Source organism: Fringilla coelebs (genome assembly GCF_963513975.1).
Source record: "Fringilla coelebs genome assembly, chromosome: 11".
Classification (NCBI taxonomy): Eukaryota; Metazoa; Chordata; class Aves; order Passeriformes; family Fringillidae; genus Fringilla; species Fringilla coelebs.
This window is the reverse complement of record NC_140037.1, coordinates 4958778-4976035: the sequence shown is the minus strand read 5'-3', so window position 1 is coordinate 4976035 and position 17258 is coordinate 4958778. Positions and strand designations below refer to the sequence as shown.

General features: G+C 51.8%; 1 protein-coding gene across 2 annotated transcripts; it reads left to right on the top strand.

Annotated features, from left to right (window-relative positions):
• The first annotated feature begins 10 nt into the window (after positions 1–10).
• Positions 11–14938, top strand: AIFM1 (apoptosis inducing factor mitochondria associated 1). Of its 2 annotated transcripts, none has more exons than XM_084212885.1 (17): positions 11–140; positions 2160–2287; positions 3973–4066; positions 4654–4683; positions 5123–5235; positions 5329–5459; positions 6009–6099; positions 6818–6902; positions 7646–7722; positions 8110–8218; positions 8841–8948; positions 9766–9854; positions 9935–10075; positions 10649–10791; positions 12811–12935; positions 13445–13641; positions 14726–14938. In XM_084212885.1, the coding sequence occupies exons 1-17, from the start codon at positions 74–76 to the stop codon at positions 14795–14797; spliced, it is 1800 nt and encodes a 599-aa protein (XP_084069011.1). In that variant the 5' UTR covers positions 11–73; the 3' UTR covers positions 14798–14938. The 2 variants fall into 2 exon arrangements, with proteins under 2 accessions (XP_084069011.1, XP_084069010.1); XM_084212884.1 differs by lacking the exon at positions 2160–2287 and adding an exon at positions 1211–1353 and having other exon boundaries at positions 24–140.
• The last annotated feature ends 2320 nt before the right edge of the window (positions 14939–17258 follow it).

Below are 17258 nucleotides of genomic sequence, written 5' to 3'. Positions count from 1 at the left end.
GGCAGGAGGCGCGTGCGCGGCGGGGCCGGGCCGGGCCGGCGGGGCCGCGACCGAGGGACCGGCGACCGGCGACATGTTCCGCTGCCGCGCGGGCCTGGCGCGCGCCCTGCGCCCCCCGCCGCGGGGACGCGCCCACGTGGGTCAGTGCCGGGACCGGGACCGGGGCCGGGGGGCACCGGGCGCGATTCTCGCCGCTGCGGCACGCGGCCCGGGGCCGATCGCGGCCGGGAGCGCGGTTTGCGGAGGGCACCGGGCCGGGCGGTCATCCCGCGGGATCGGTGCGGGCACGGCCGTGCGCGGGGCGCTGCGGGAGGGGGCGCGGGCGGCGGAGGTGCGGATGCTTCGGGAACGTGTTTGGGACAGCGTGAGTGACCCGGAGCTGGTTGGGACCTTGGTCTTATTCCGGGCGCTGCTGGCTTCGCTGCGGTTTTTGTCACAAATAAGTGCCTTCAGGCGGGGGTGAGGCGGGTGTTGCTCTCACCGGGCGGGAGCAGGTGGAGGCGGGGATTGAGAGAGCCCGAACCTCTCCCGGGAGCATCGGCCGTGCTTGGAGCAGCGCTCGGAGCCGTCCCCGCCATCGCTCCATTCAGGCATGAACTGGGCGGCAGCAGGCTGTGATTTGGCGATGGAGAAATAAAACGCGGTGCCGCGGCTCAGACACGGGTGCTCCTCGTCCGGCTTGCGCGACGGGACCTGCCTGCACCGGGATCTGCTCATTTCCACCGGGGACGCCCTTTTTGACAGCAAAACCCTGTTCCTTGCTGGTGGTTTATCCCGGTGGAATGAGCTGTGGGAGCAGAGGGAGTTAGGTGCCGGTGTCACCATCCCTGCTGCCCACCCTGGCCTGGCTCCAGCTTTTGCTGGAGAAAGAGGCCTGGGGAAGGTGTTGGAACCACCAAGATACAACTCTATGATCGGCCAGCCCAGAGAGGCTGGAGGCTCCAGCTGCAGGCAGCTGCCTACAGACGCTCCTGCTATCACTTAGTTCAGTTATTACCCCTTGATCTTACAGATAATTTGGTCTCCACAGCTGCCCGGAGCACACTGTTGTGGCTCAGGATAATGCCCCGCAGTCGCTCAGATGTGGGGCTGGGTTTTCCAAACAAGGAATTTGTTTGGGTTCAGAACTGACTTAGTCTCTAAATTTCCAGACTTATCTTTGTATTGATGGTGTTTTTGTGTTGTTTCTCCAATAAATTGTGTTCCTTAGGCACGTTGTTGCAGCGCTGGAATGTGCTCCCAGACCTGCAGCTGAGCAGACAAGTGGCTAGCACAGGCGTGCCTGGGCAAAAGGGCAGTAATTCGGTTTTTGTCCTTATTATGGGCTTGTCCACCTTAGGAGCAGGTGCCTATGTAAGTAGAAAGGTGGTTCCTGGGAAGAAGCTGCAGTCCATCTTTCCTGTCGAGCATTTGCTGTATTCCAGCTCTCTTAACTCAGCTTTTGATTTCTGTAGCTTTATCTCTGTTTCCTCCTTCAGAAAACTTCAAGGGGGAGCTAAATGGAAAATAACTTCTTACGATTGCTTGGGTTTTAGCTGTAATTTCAGTTACCTTTTAAGTTTTTTTACCTTAAAGGCACTCTTGGGTTTTTTTGTTATGACCAGCCACAGCTCTGTTGTCTTGTATGGGACAAACAATTCCTGTATGGGCCAAATCTCAGTTCAGAATATTTGTTTAACTTGTGTAAGTATACCAAATCAACCCCCAGCTGGGGAGTATTTATGTTCTACTTAAAAAGGATAAAGGTTTGCAGCCTGACTGAAAGAGTAAATGACATTCCCAGAGAGCTGAAGAGTTTCAGCATTGCCTGGGAGTGGATAGATTCCAAGTTTACATCACACAAATCGTTGTTTTCAAGCTCTTTCTCTAGGAGGATCATATTCACTAAAAGTTCCAAATCCTAATTTTCTCCAAAGGACACTCCTGGGAAGGAGGAAAAAAATACAAAACAGTGCATGGAAGAAAAATATTTTCCTATTTCCTTTAAATATAATTCCTTCCTGTGCCCTGCTGCCCGTTGGGTTTTTTTTTTTTTTGGCAGACAAGGTAGCTGAAATTACAAAGCACACTCTGCTTTTCCCAAGACCTGTTTAATCAAGAATCCTTCCTAACACTCAGCTCTTTCCCTCTTCTCTTCCATTGCCTGTCTTCCCCTGCAGTTTTGCAATGCCATCAGCTAAGATGCCCTTCTAGATCCCTGACGTCTTCAGGTGTTCCTGGCAAAGCTGGCAGCAACCTCTTGTTTTACTTACTAGTGGGAGGAACAGTCACTGGGACAGGAGTTTATGTAAGATGCTTCACTAAAGGTGTTTGTGGGGTGGGAGGGTGGAGGGTGGGCACCTGTCTGTATCTCCCACCATGTAAGCCTTCACTTCCAGCCCTCTTTGTGCTCCCTGGCTTCAGGTACTTCATTTTCAAGGGACATTTCCAAATAATTTAAGGTTACAAATTGAGTATTCTCAAATGGTGCAGTTCTTAGTGGAGAAACCTGCCTTAGAATTAATCTTTCCACATTAAGTAAATCTAAACTCAAACTAGCCATCTTTGTTTGTGACTGTGTAAGGGCACGAATTGTTAATTAGTGCACTTCTCATGAGATCAGTAATGCTGGCATGCAGAAAAGGAAATAATACCTGAATATAAGTGTGCTAAAGGGAAGGAAAGAAAACTTGTCCAACTTGGTGACACTGAAATGTCACCCCATGACCTGGCAAAGTATAGTTCTGCTTCTAACTAGAAAGAACTTGACATTGTCCTATTGGAAATATTTATCCTCAAGGGCTGATCTGATGTTCTGCCTGTGCATAATAGGGTTTTTTCCTAAAGGATCAGATTTCATTTGCTGTATGCTGCCCTTTGGACTCGCTTAAAACCTTCCTGTTTCTGCTTGTAAAAGCAAAGGTGGTTTGTTAACCTTGGTTTTTCTGTCTTTGAGCAAAAGGCTTTAAAATACCTTTATCTTAATTCTTCTAAACACTGACAAGTTCTTGTTTTCTAATATTTCCAGCATTTCTCCAGTTCCCTGGACACGCTTTTGTCCTGTGCTCTTTTTTGTGCCTGGCGTTAAATTCCTCCATTCTTGTTTAAAACTATTTGCTATAAAGCACCAACTTGTGAGGATTGGCTAATGAAATTTGATGTCATGCACGTGATAGAGATTATTAGCAAGGCTGGGTTTTGCCCCAAAGAAAGGTTTGCTTCCCTTTAATTTTTTTACCCTTGGGAAAAATGCTGGACTCTGACCTGCTCCCAGCACTCCCAGTGTCTTCAGCTCCTGTTCAGGAGAACCCAGTTTTTCTTGTAAGTTAATGTGATATAAGAGACATTCCCTCCTTGTCTGTACCAGTAAACTGTACATGAATGCTCTCCTTATGCTGTATCCTGAGTTTCACAGTCAAATAAACAGGTCAGCATTCAGCTGGAAGAGATTCCACATCCAAGGGCTAGTGCCTGGAACAGCCCTGCTCCCATGGCTCAAGGCCCTGCTAATGTCAGGGCTGTCCTGCCACACCATGCCTGAAGAAAGCCAATCAGGTTGTTGGCTCTGCCCAGCTGCTCTGGGCTTTGGAAGGGGGGGATGCTTTTTCTTTGGATTTGTCTTCCATATCTGCAGTCTTGTGTTGTGTCATGGCCCAGCTTGCATGTCATCTTGGGGTGGATTGGCTGCATTTCCTTCACTGGAGCTGGTTCCCCTTAGAACAGGTGTGCAGCCAAACACATGCAGGAAGGGTCATTGCTTCTGGGAAGCAGCCAGACACCCAAGGCTCACCACACCTGGTGGAGCAGCTCATTTTCTGAGCACGTTCTCAAGGAGCACCTTGTCCAGGGAAGTGTATTTTGCCCCACATGTTGTCACTGGCTTTTCCAGCATGTGGGGTGGACAAAAGCCTGTCAGGGGCAACAGCAGGATGGTGTTGCCCCCTGGTTTGCCTTGGTGTTGTAACTAGGCAAATGTCTCCTATGTGTCTGCAGGCGTACAAAACAATACAGGAGAGCAAAGAGCGATACGCCAGCCGGCTCGCGAGGATAGCTGGGCAATCCCAAGACCACGAGTCCTCTCCCTCAGGTGGGTACTAGCCTGCCAGGTCAGGGCTTGGCTCTGTTCTTCATGAGGCCTCCAAAACAAACAGAACAGAGCCTCTCTGGAATCACAGATGTGCCTTTGCAGGATTGCACCTCTCAGTGTGTGCCATTGTTTAAAATTCCCATTCAAGGCCACATTGGACAGAGCTTAGAAGCAACCTGGTGTAGTGGAAGGTGTCCCTGCCCATGGCAGGGAGATGGAACTGGATGAGCTTTAATGTTTCTTCCAGCACAACCCATTCTGGGATTCTGTTGTTCTATGACTTCCCAGCAGGGAAGACGGTGCTGGCTTCATGACCCACAAGAGGCTGTTTTACAGACCATCCTGAGGATGAAGTAGGATGTCTCCTGGGGCTGATTTCTCTCATTTATGCCTGTAGTAAAAAGAGAAAAAAGCGAGCCCTGCCTCTTGCTTTTACCTTTGCACAGTCTGGCAAGGACACTGATTCTATAGGGCCTCCTTCCCTGACTGGTGCAGAGCCTGTTCATCCTGGAGTGAGCCCTGAACTGCAGATCTCAAACTACAGCCTGTGCTTCGCTGACTTACGCCATGTCTTTCTTCCCCTTCAGGTGCAGATGCAGCTCCTCAGGGCACAGCAGGTGAGTTCCGGTGCCAGTATTTAACTGCCTGGTTTGTCCCTGCCCACGGATTAACCGCATGTTTCTCAGCAACAGGACTTGCCTGTGGGAGGAGGTGCCTTCTGCAGGCAACTCAAAAGTTGTCTCCTTGAACAAAATTACCAAAAAATGTGCCTTGGCCTTTTAGGGAACTTTTCTTTCTTATAAACTGCTCACTGGTTGGCCAGTGCAGACTTTCAGGGTCACTTAGAAAAACCAGTTTGCTGAAATCTGACTGATTCCTGCAGGGAGCAGCTCTGGGAGAAGCAGCAGCAGGGCTCTTGGGAAGGGCACTGGGGCAGAAGGAGGGCAATTTCCAAAGGAAGTCTGGATGTGGAGGGCCTCTGGTGACATACTGTGTGCCCTGGGGCTGGGCCGTGTGCCTCTATTTGCAGTAAGCTGTCCCATCTGTCACCTGCAGCTCCAGGCCCTCATCCCAAGGTCCCATCCCACGTCCCTTTCCTGCTCATTGGGGGAGGAACTGCTGCTTTCGCTGCTGCCAGATCCATCCGGGCCCGCGACCCCGGCGCGCGGGTAAGAGCTGTCCTGCTCCGTCCTGTCCTGCTCTGTGTGTGCTCCCGTTTGCCTGCTCTCGCTCCAGCTGATGTGTTTCCTGGCCAATTAAAGGTGCTGATTGTGTCTGAAGATCCTGCCCTGCCCTACATGCGTCCACCCCTTTCCAAAGAACTGTGGTTTTCCGACGATCCCAACGTGACAGAGACGTTGCGGTTCAAGCAGTGGAATGGCAAGGAGAGGAGGTACGTGGCACTGCAGGTGACAGGGCACAGGAAGTGGTTAGTGACAAGGTGACAATGACCAAACTGTTCTTGGGAGAGAACCACCAGCCAGTGGAGCACTGAGGGCAGGGAAGGGTTTGGTGGTGCTAGCAGCGGTTGAGGAATTCTGCTTCCCACCAGAGCTCGCTCAGTACTCGGTAACCCTTGAACTTTGCTGTGATTCCCCTTAGATATTTCCCTCTCTGGGCGGGAGTTCTAGGAAATGACTTAATAAAGGTGAAGCTCCACAGGTCCAGGGACACGAGATCACATTTGATTTTTGTGACTTCTGTGATTAAGCCTTACTTGGTGGTTGGGCTTTATGATCTTTTCCAACCTTACCAATTCTATGATTCCGTGATCCAAACCCTAGAACTTCAACAGTGTGAAGACCCTGATTCTTAAAAATAGATAATTGTGGAGCTTGTTAGGGATGCACAGAGCTGTCTTTGTCTTGTCGGAGTTGCTGAACAGCTGGATTTCTGGTATCCCAGAGCAAGGGAACATGGTTGATAATGGAGCTTTTCTCAGTATCTATTTCCAGCCACCGTCCTTCTATGTGCCTGTTGAGGACCTGCCTTGTGTGGAAAATGGTGGGGTGGCAGTTCTGCCTGGCAAGAAGGTGGGTACAGCACTGGCTGTTGTTCCTACAGCTCTTCCTGAACAGAACCTGCACTCTAAACTGGTACTGAACTACTGGAGTTGGAGGAGGAGTTGGCTGGGAAGGGGAATTTGGATAAGTTTGGGAAAAATGTGATGGAGCAGAGATTATGCTAATCTGAAGTGAAGTTTGGAAGTGGGAGTAGCCAAGAGGAATAGCAGTGAGCTGAGGGAAGATGATGAGGAAGAGAGAAGGATACATTTGGAGTCTGGGCATGGGACAAAAATATGTAGACCTTGGAGATAGGGTGTGACAAGTGGGAACTGGGCTGTGTGGGCTGGAAGGTGAGGTGAGGAGAGCACAGAGATCAAGGCAGTGGGTGATAAGGTGAGCAGGAGCACTTGCTGAAGCAGCAGGAAGGTGGAGAAATTTATGGTGAACCTTCTAAAATATTTAAATCCTTGGTTGTTTGTATGTTGCTATGATAAATATCAGGATTCCTCTTCCTGTTGAGATGTGCTGTGTCTGAGCCCATCTCACACTCAGACCTTGGGAAGATCAGCCTAAGTTACGGTGATTCCCAAAGAAGTCATCTCAATTTCTACTTCCAGTCCTCTCACTTCCCCACTCCTGCCCCCACCCTAAACCTAAAGGTGGGAGAATGTTAATTTCAAGTTTGTAACTCTGCTCAGTAGTCCATGAAGCGAAGAGCTCAAGCTCAGCTGGGTTCTTCTTACAGGTTGTGCACATGGATGTCAGAGGGAACACAGTGAAGCTTAGTGATGGGACCCAGATATCCTACGACAAATGTCTCATTGCCACTGGTAAGTACTGTGTTCTTTCTCTTGTTCCTGGTCTTGTGCCAGGCTTTTTATTTCAGTGACATTTAGCTAGAGATAAATTCTCTAGAGTACCTCCCCTGTGGAATCAAGCTGGGAGAGCTGGGGGAGTCCAGCCTGGAAAAGAGAAGGCTTTTGGGAGATCATGGAGTCTTCCAGTGCCTAAAGGGGCTCCCAGAGAGCTGGAGAGTGGGATTTGGACAAGGGTCTGGAGTGACAGGACAATGGGGGATGCCAGAGGGCAGGGTTAGGTGGGATACTGGAAAGGAATTCTTCCTGGGCACAGGTTGCCCATAAAAAATGTGGTTGCCCCAGGCTCCCTGGGAAGTGTCCAAGGCCAGGCTGGATGGGGCTTGGAGCAACCTGGGATAGTGGAAGGTGTCCCTGCCCATGGCAGGGGGTGGAATGGGATCAGCTTTTCCAAGGTTCCTTCCAACCCAAACCATTCCATAAGTCTTTGGTTCTATTTGAGAAGAGCTCTCTGCAGTGTCAAACATGATGTGGAGCAGTCACATGAAGGACGGTTGTGCAAACAACCATGCTGCGTTTTTCACCTGCCTCGCATCATCAGATTTTCTGGGACATTCAGCCAGCAAGAGGCATACTAGGATATTGCCATAGTGGAACAGTTTGGGAAGCACAACTGAGATCCAAGACAGCTTTGCACTGGCTGGATATCCAGTGCCATGGCTGTGGTGTCACTAGTCTCCTCTCCTTGTTGTGTGCAGGGGGATCCCCAAGGAACCTGCCTGCCATCGAAAGAGCAGGAAAGGATGTGCAGAAAAGGCTGACCTTGTTCCGAAAGGTAACCTCCAGGTGCTGCCAGCCCCAGGGAGGCTGAGTAAATCAGAGCCATTTATCACTCTTTTCAGTTTTTAAATTCTTCTGCTTTGGGTTGGGACAGTCCTGCCTTGGCTCAGATACTTCCCTCAGATGATGCCCAGGAATCCATTGCCTGCTTATTCATTTTCCCAGGCAGGAAACCAGGGTAGAGTCTACTCAACCACTCACCTGCTTGCCTCAGCCTGAGAGCTGTAACAGTATGTGGGATTATGGGGTTTAGGTATTTTTTAAAATTTTCCCTCCTATGTGACCTTGCTGCACCTTCCAAAGTGAATAAAAACCATTGAATATGACCAATGTTGCCATTCCTGTTAGAGAGCATTGGAAATGGGGGTAAATGTTTTTCCAGATTGAGGACTTCCGAAGGCTGGAGAAGATTTCCAGGGAAGTCAAGTCCATCACAATTATTGGTGGTGGTTTCCTCGGCAGTGAGCTGGCCTGCGCTCTGGGAAGGAGAGGTGAGCATGTCCCCAGCTGTGACAGGCACTGAGTTGCAGCAGCCTCACATTAGAAACTTCTTTTCAGTCCCCAATTGCTCAGTTTTTGCACAGACTCTGTGTTTACTTAAAGGAAACAACACATGAGCGTTTTGTTGCCTGTGTGGCCCAGTCTTGCCCTCATTAGCAGCCTCTGATTACAGAGGTGGGAGCTCTGCGGGTCAGTGTGAGCTGCAAAGTCATTCCACCCTCTGAAAAGTTACATTTGTTCTCTGTGCTCAATGTCACCCTCAGTCTATGATTTTGGGGTTGGAACTGGATGATCTTTAAGGTCCCTTGCAACCCAAAGCAGTCCATAATTCTGTGATTTCAAAGAGGTGGTGAGCAGCTGGATTCTGTCAGTGTGTGCATAGGACCTTTATGGTAATTTTTACAAGTTTTTGCCAAAATACCAAGTGTTTTCCCTAAAAGTCTGTTATCTAGACTTTGCAGGTATATGTGAAACAGTAGTCAGTCACTTTGTGACTCCTTGGGAGTCAGAACTCCCAGATTTGGAAACTTTTGTCAAGCTCCTTGTGTAAAGTGTGTGTGTTCCAACATCTGCTGCTGCTCTTCATCTTGCTGCTCCGTGCTTCCCTTCCAGCACGAACCCAAGGCCTGGAGGTGATCCAGCTGTTTCCAGAGAATGGCAACATGGGCAAAGTCCTGCCTGAATACCTGAGCAACTGGACCACGGAGAAAGTCAGAAGAGGTGAAGCTGCTGAGTGGGTTTGGGCTGGTGGCTGCCAGGCAGCTGCTCCTGGGGACATTCAGCTCCTTTCTGTCCCTGGAGCCTTGGGAGGGCTGGGCCCTGCAAAGTGGCCTGGGTGCAGCACAGGGGAAGTTGCAGTTCAGGCAGCTTGGGCAGCACAAACTGCCATGAATCCTGGGCGTCTTGGCAGTTCCTCTGGGGAGGCTGAGCAAGCAGGCTTGCTGATGTCAGTGAGGCTTTCCTTCCCTGTGGCTGTTTCCTTGGAATGGTCTCTGTGTCTATGCACACAACTGGGTCAGGCCAGGTGCTGTAGTGTTTAGCTAATAAACTCAGTAAGATCCAAGACATCTTTTTCCATTTGCTGCATTAAGTGCAAAATAATCCTGTGCATTGGGAAGTGGAGAGGGAGAGAGGGAGGAGGAATGTCATTGAGGTATGGATTGCAGGGCCTGATAACCCACAGGTCTGAGTTACTTTCTTTTCTGGAAGCTCTGTTGTTGGACCTCTTGGTCTGGCTGTGGCACAGCAATAGGTAATTGAGTGTCCTTAGTTCCTGAACACCTGTTTTAGGGAATTCTTTTGGATGTAGCCTTGTCATCACATGAGATGTAATTCGGATTGTCTTTTAAGCAGCTTTCAGACTTTTAATCTGGGTTTTCCCTCGTGCTTCCCCCAGAGCTGCACTAGCACATGCAGCAAAGCTCGAGTGGGCTCTGTCATGGTTCCTCACTCGGCATCTGTCTGCACCAACCACCTGCTGCAGGTGAGATCTGCCCAGGCCTGAGCAGACAGTGAGGTGTCCTGTGCTCGTTTCCAGAGGGGGTCAATGTCCTGCCTAATGCCGTGGTCAAATCCGTCTCTGTCTGTGGCAACCGGCTGCTGATTAAACTGAAGGATGGCCGGAAGGTAAATGGGAAAGCAGGGAGAGGGTCACATTTGGAGGAGCACACAGGGAATTAACATCCTAATTATGCATTTCCAAACAGGTGGAGACAGATCACATCGTGGCCGCAGTGGGGCTGGAACCCAACGTGGAACTGGCCAAGTCAGCGGGGCTGGAGGTGGACTCGGACTTTGGGGGGTTCCGGGTGAATGCAGAGCTGCAGGCACGCTCCAACATCTGGGTGGTGAGTGTGGGCACAGCCTCCCACAACATCTGGGTGGTGAGTGTGGGCACAGCCTCCCACAACATCTGGGTGGTGAGTGTGGGCACAGCCTCCCAGTGCTGCTGCTGCTGTAGTGGGACACACGGAGTGGCAGGAGGAGGTGAAGGGGGGGAACAGGAGCGAGTAAGGAGAGCAGTTGTAGCGCAGGCCCAGAGCCTGGTCAGGCGCTGCAGCCACCTCGTTGCCATGGTAACCACAGCAAGTTTGGAATATTTATGCTGTGTAAGAGGAGTTGGGGTAACCTAAAGATAGCCTAGATCACTTGCTTGCATAAGAGTCCCTTGGTGGGCGTTGATACTTTGATTCCTCTGGAAAACGTACCTCATGCTGCATTATTTTTCCAAAGATCGGGGAAAAATGCTGAGAAACTGGGAGTTGTGTAGTCCAGGGAGTGGGATGAGGTAGTGGTGGTGTTTGGGGTTTGTCAGAAAAACTCAGTTCCTTGTTCCACTTGTTCTCTTCCCAATGTTTTTTGTTTGGGCACTGGTAGAAGTTTTTCCTGTCACGGTGCTCACGGGATGGTTTCTCTCCAAGGCAGGGGATGCTGCCTGCTTTTATGACATCAAACTGGGACGCAGGCGTGTGGAGCACCATGATCATGCCGTGGTGAGCGGGAGACTGGCTGGAGAAAACATGACAGGAGCTGCAAAGCCCTACTGGCACCAGTCCATGTTCTGGTAACAGTCCTTTCCTCTTTGGGGGTTCCTTGTGTGGCCACATTGCAGGAGCTTGGACAAGATACACCTTGAGAAGTGTCTGTTTCCCAAGGGGAGTGAAACCACCTCAGCAAACACCTGGTACAACTTCATGTTCCTAAAGCTCAGGGCGGGGAAGGTGTTTGAGCATTTGCTGCTCTGCTCTCATCTCCCTCAAGTGCTTTCCCTTCCTGCAGATACCAGTTTCTCCCTGAACGACTCCCATGCTGCAGAGCAAGGAGCAATACAGAACAGCCCTTTCCTCAGAGCAGACTGATTTACAGATTGAATTTAGCAGCAGCTTTTCTGTTATGATTATCTGAAGTTCCCCAGCCCAATCTGTGGGTCTGAGTGTTGCACTTTGCTGAATTGATGTTTTAGTGGCAAAGCATTGCTGCATCCAGGTGTACCTGAAAAATTGTTTTCCAGAGAGAGGTATCAGGAAAATGGGCAATTTGGCTATATTTTCATTAAGTTCTTTTTAAAACAAAATGAATGAGAACAGAAAAATGAAACAAAAAAAAAAAGCTCCCCAAAAAATTAAAATCCAAAAGGCTGATAGTTCAGACCAATTAAAAATCCCAAATCCTGTTTATTGACAGGATTTCAGATATCGGTAAAAGAGTTTTAGTTTTTTCAGGGAAATCCCCATAAAAACAGTTATTTATGATTTGCTGTCACTTACCTGAACTCTTGGTCTGTCCTGCTTGGATTCAGGGCTCAAAGCATTTCTCACATCAGTTTTAAACAAGAAACATAGAGCCACAGAATCCTTGAGGTTGGGAAAAACTTCAGAGGTCATCAAATGCAGCTAAGGACAGAGACAGCCATTTCCCAGGGGTGCTTTTCCCTGGGATGCTCTCAGCCATGAGCAGATGCAGGTGAAGGAGGGCTGTGAGTTGCAGCCCCGTGTTTGTTGGCAGGTGTCACACTATGCCAGCCCTCGAAGAGTGACACTTCCTTCCCCCGTGCTGAAAAGCTGGGAAATGACAGGAATTCCTCTTGCATTTTGTCAGCGTGCTCAGGATCCTGATCCTCTTGGGGAGAAGGTTGTGTGGAGACCTCACAGCATCTTCTAGAGTCTGAAGGGGCTGCAAGGAAGCTGGAGAGGGACTGGAGTCCCTCCCCCAGGACAACGGGGAGAGGCTCTGAACTGACAGAGGGGAAATTTAGGTTCAATATACAGAAGAAATCCTTCCCTCTGAGGGTGATGGGGCCCTGGCACAAGGTGCCCAGGGAAGCTGTGGCTGCCACTGGATCCCTGGGAGTGTCCAAGGCCAGGCTGGACAGGGCTTGGAGCAATCTGGGATAGTGGAAGGTGTCCCTGCGCATATCAGAGGAGTGGAATAAAATGGGTTTTGAGGCCTCTTCCAACCCAAATCATTTCATGATCCCTCCTGAGCTCCAGCTGATCACAGCTGCCATGTTACTGGTGTTCCTTGCAGTCACCCTAGTCTGTGCTGGAGGGTTCTGGCCGGGGAGGTCATGTTTTGTGATGCACCTGTTTCCTCAGCATCCTGGGAAACACTTCAGACACCTGCTGCTTACTGGTCCCAAACCACAGCTGCTTTATCTACTATCAGCACCCCAGTTCAGAGCCAGGTGCCCAGTTCAAGAAGGTGTTAGGGCAAGGTTTCTTCTTTTTAGTCTTTTCTAAATGCTCTCAAAAATATTCACTGGATGACTGTCCACGCTGCCAAGCCTAGTGTGGATAACAGCACTGCCAGAAGCTGGGAACCCTCCAGCTGCCTCCCAGGAAGCAGGTGTGAAGGATTTCAAAGTTTTGGCCAGTGGGCTCATTTTTCTCATGGCCATGGGCTTGTCATGTCTTGACTCCTTGTTCCACCTGTGTGTGCAGAGGAGACTCCATGTCTCAGTCAGTGTGTCAGTGTCCAGCATTGCCCACACCATGCCAGAGCAAGTAGAGCATGGACGGATGGAACTGCCTTGGATTTGTCTCTGCTACTGCTACAAATTACTTCATTCCTACTTCATTCCTAGGAGTGATCTGGGCCCCAACGTGGGGTACGAAGCCATTGGCCTCGTGGACAGCAGTTTGCCCACAGTGGGAGTGTTTGCCAAGGCAACAGCGAAGGACACGCCAAAAAGTGCGACAGAACAGTCAGGTAGGGACTGGGAAGCTCCTGCACGTGCTGGTGTGGGGACCCCAGAGTCACCCTGACCTCTGAGAGCACGAGGAAACAGCAGTCTGCTGTCTTGTTTCTCCACCAAGTTTTAAAGGCTGGCTTTTATATTAAAATGGGATTAAAACATTCCTCCAAGAAGGTATCGCGGAACACATCTACTGCCATGCAGACTTTCTCAGGGAAGTTTGATCTTCTTCTTGGCAATAAAATGATCAGTTTGGGACAACAGAGACCCTGGATCCAAGCATGTTTATTTTGTATCTGCTGCCTGGAGGAAGCAGACTGTGCTCTTTGGGGGTGGAAGTTGGGGATTGTTGGTGTTATGCTCCACGTTGGGATTGTTTCATCCTTGTGTTAATGAAACCTAACTTCTGGGGAACACAACTCAAAGGGAAACACCTCAGGCTCCTGCAGAACATGCTCTTGAGTCTGCTCCCATCATCACATGTCCTGCACTGGGTGCATGACTCCTCCTATTTCTGCCTTAGGGACTGGAATTCGATCTGAGAGTGAAACAGAAGCGGAAGCCTCAGAAGTTCAGATCTCTCAAAGCTCTTCACCAATGCCTCAAGTCCCAAAGCAAGGAGAAGATTACGGCAAAGGTGTCATTTTCTACCTCAGGGATAAAGTCGTGGTGGGAATTGTGTTGTGGAACATCTTCAACAGGATGCCCATTGCTCGGAAGGTCAGTGCAGGGCGAGGATGACGGACAGGGGGGTTTGCTAGAGCGGAGCTTTTCTTGTGGAAAAATCAATCTGTCAATTCAAAGTGAGGATAAATAAGGGCAGATGCTCTGTCTGGTGCAGGGCTGGGCAACATCCAATGGGAACACTGTTCTAGGTGAATTAGGGGAACTGTCCCTGTGGTTTTTTGGATGTTTGCAAATTTTTTGCACAAATAACTCGAATCGGGTGTGTATTCCAAGCCTTGCCTTGGCATGGCTAAAATTCCAGGTCTGTAGTACACGCTGGAGTCACAGTGATGGCACAGGAGTGAAGTGTCCCATTTTTGTGCTGCGTTGTCCCATGCCCAAGCAACTGAAAAAGTCTCAAATGTCACCATCCCAGAATCAGCCACCATGGCAGGGCTGGAGCAGCCCTGAGCAGGGGCTTGCTGTGTCCCACCCCCGTGGCCTGGCCCAGACCTCTCAGCTCAGCTAAGCCAGAGCCGGGTTAGGTTTTAACACCTTTGAAGAATTTTGGTTGTTTGAACCGTGGGAGTGATCCCACACTGCCCTCAGGTGATGTGTCCCAAGACAAACTTTTCATGGTGGAAGTCTTTGTTGATATCTTGTCTGAAGATGCAATTGAAACATGTTGTTTCTGCCATCCCCATGGGAGATCCTTCCGCCACTTCCCTCCCTCCCTCCCTCTCTCCCTTCCTCTCTCAACAGTCCTTGCCCTAAATCCATAGTCTCTTAATCTTGTCTAAAAGTTACAGGTTCAAGCCAGGTATCCTGGCTCCAGGTCAGGGCCAGGCTCACCTTTGCAGAGCTGAATCACATTTTAAAACACTTGTTCTCCCTGGCTGTAAAGAGAAACCCAGAAACAAATCCCACAGGGACAGGAGGCTGGTTTTCCTGCTGTTCCTGTAGGCAGGTGATGGTACATTTAAGACTCCCATGTGAATTTGGGTGTAGAAAGTGCTGTTGTGGCTGTCTCAGTCTGGTGCTTCAGAGAGGATCCAAGGAGTTCCTGGCATTGGCTGTGACAGTCCTGCAGCACTGACTCTTTACAGGATGTGCAGGATTTAATGTTTTCTCCCTCCAGATCATCAAGGATGGGGAGGAGCATGAGGACCTCAACGAAGTAGCAAAGCTCTTCAATATCCACGAAGACTGAACTCCACAGCAGGAACACCTGGAGGGAGTGGGCTGCTGGCTGTGTGCACCCCTGCACCTTGGGCAGCTTCCTGGGAGCACTTGGAAATATTCCGCTCACCCAAGCCCAGTGTTTGCACCAATAAAGTCAGATTGTTCTAGTCACTTGCTCCTTCCTGCACCACTGCCTGGCTGGTGAGGAAAGGGGAACATGCTGCCCCACTGGGGGCAGTTTTCCCTTGTGTGAGCCTTGGAGAAGCCTGCAGAACTCCCTCTTTCCTTGCAGGAATTCCCACTGGGGAGCAAGCAGGCCTGCAGGCTCTCTGCCTGTACTCCAGACTGTCGAAACAGACTCAACTTGGGAAAATCAATTACCAATTAAAATCAGAGCAGGATGATGAGAAGTAAAACAAATCTTAAAAACACTTCCCTTCACTCCCTTTCCTTTCTGGGCTCTCCATCATCCCTCCCATTGTCACAATGAATGAGAGCCATGGTCCATTCATGACATGTTTTTTCTGTCCCTGCTTGGGGAGAGGGGTTGTCATCCTTCCCCTGCTCCAGTGTGGGGTCCCTCCCACAGGAGCCAGTGCTCCATTAAGTTCTCCAGTGTGAGTCCTTCCCATGGGCTGCAGTTAAATCTTTTATCCCTGAGGTATCACCATCTCTGCTGGGCTCAGCCTTGGCCAGCAGTGGTTGCATCCTGGAGCCGGTGCCATTGGCTCTATCGGACACGGGGAAAATTCTGGCAATTTCTCACAGAAGCCACCCCAGTAGCCCCCTTGCTGCCAAAACCTGGCCATGCAAACCCAACACACCTGACAACTGCATTGGGTGATGCAGGGCCTCATGGTGCCCTTGGGCCATTGTGACACAGCACAGCCACATCCTCCCCATGGGGTGTTTAAGGAGCCCTTCTTGGATACCAACTCAAGCAGAACACCTTGCTAAGGAAGTAGCAGCTTCCCGGGACACCTGTGGAAAAGGAGCCATGGAGGAGCAGAACCCCAGTCCCCAGAGCCTGAACGAGGGGCACCAGCTGAGAGACGGGGGGAGAGACCAACAGGAGGATGACACCAGGTGTATCAGCACCGTGCCCAGGAAGCTGCCTCCATTCCACACCTCTTCCTCCTCCCGCCCACAGCTGCAGCAGCCTCGGGGCAGCCAGGGCCGGTCCCTGCACCGGCTGACACTGCCCCGCAGCTCCCAGGGCCGGTCGGAGCCCCGGCTGGCACTGCCCCGCAGCACCCAGGGCGCCCAGGGCACCCAGGGCCGGTCCCTGCACCGACTGATAACGCCCCGCAGCTCCCAGGGCCGGTCCATGACCCGGCTGACACTGCCCCGCAGCACCCAGGGCACCCAGGACCGGTCCATGACCCGGCTGACACTGCCCCGCAGCTCCCAGGGCACCCAGGACCGGTCCGTGACCCGGCTGACACTGCCCCGCAGCACCCAGGGCACCCAGGGCCGGTCCGTGACCCGGCTGACATTGCCCCGCAGCACCCAGGGCACCCAGGGCCGGTCCGTGACCCGGCTGACATCGCCCCGCAGCTTCCAGGGCAGCCAGGCCCGGCCCCTGCCCCGGCTGACATCGTCCCGCAGCTCCCAGGGCACCCAGGGCCCGTCCCTGCCCCGGCTGACATCGCCCTGCAGCTCCCAGGGCAGCCAGGGCCCATCCATGACCCGGCTGACATCGCCCCGCAGCTCCCAGGGCAGCCAGGCCCGGCCCCTGCCCCGGCTGACATCGTCCCGCAGCACCCTGAGCTCGGCGGGTACCGAGAGCCGTCTCAGCTCGGACGAGGCGGGCCGGGAACAAGGCCCGCAGGGGCGCAGGTCTCGCCCCGGTGGCTCCTTGCAGCCGGCCATCCTGGCCAGCAGAGCCGCAGCCCGTGACCAGCACCGACCCGGGCTGGTGAGAAGCCGCCGGGCCTGCAGCGGCCCAGTGGGGCCAGAACCGGTGAGGGCCAAGTACAGAGGGCCGGGCAGGGCTTTCCCTGCCCACAGCGCTGCAGGCCCAGCAGCTCTGGCACTCCTGTTCCAGCAGCTGCTGCTGGGGGAAGCCCAGTGACCTCTACAAATCCCCAACTCTCCTTCTAGGCCTCCACGAGGAAACCAATTCCTCACCCACAGAGAAAGGCCTCTCACCGTGTGGATCAGGAAGCCCAGACTGAGACCTGGGCACAAGAGGCGGATTCAGCTGTTCAATATGCTGAGCAGGAGACACAGACAGATACTGTGGCAGAAGAGGAGAAAAATCCAGCTGCTCCCCTCATGGTTGACCAGGAGACAGAAACTGAGACTCCAATACAAGAGAAGAGTTCAGCTTCTCCTCAAATCACTGACGAGTGGACACAGATCAAGGCCCACAGCTCTGCCCCCTCCTCAGGCACTGAGGCCCTGGCTCACCAGCAGCCGCCCTCCCTGTCCTGCAGGGTATTCTGGCACTCCAGCACGGCTGGACAGCCTCACGGTGCCAGTGCCCT

What these genes read in the sequence shown, in the direction of transcription:
- AIFM1 (XM_084212884.1), top strand. Translation starts at nt 74, where the DNA reads ATGTTCCGCTGCCGCGCGGGCCTGGCGCGCGCCCTGCGCCCCCCGCCG. An exon ending in GCGGGGACGCGCCCACGTGG is followed by an intron (nt 141 to 1,210) that starts GTCAGTGCCGGG and finishes TGTGTTCCTTAG; the next exon opens with GCACGTTGTTGCAGCGCTGG. An exon ending in CCTTAGGAGCAGGTGCCTAT is followed by an intron (nt 1,354 to 3,972) that starts GTAAGTAGAAAG and finishes ATGTGTCTGCAG; the next exon opens with GCGTACAAAACAATACAGGA.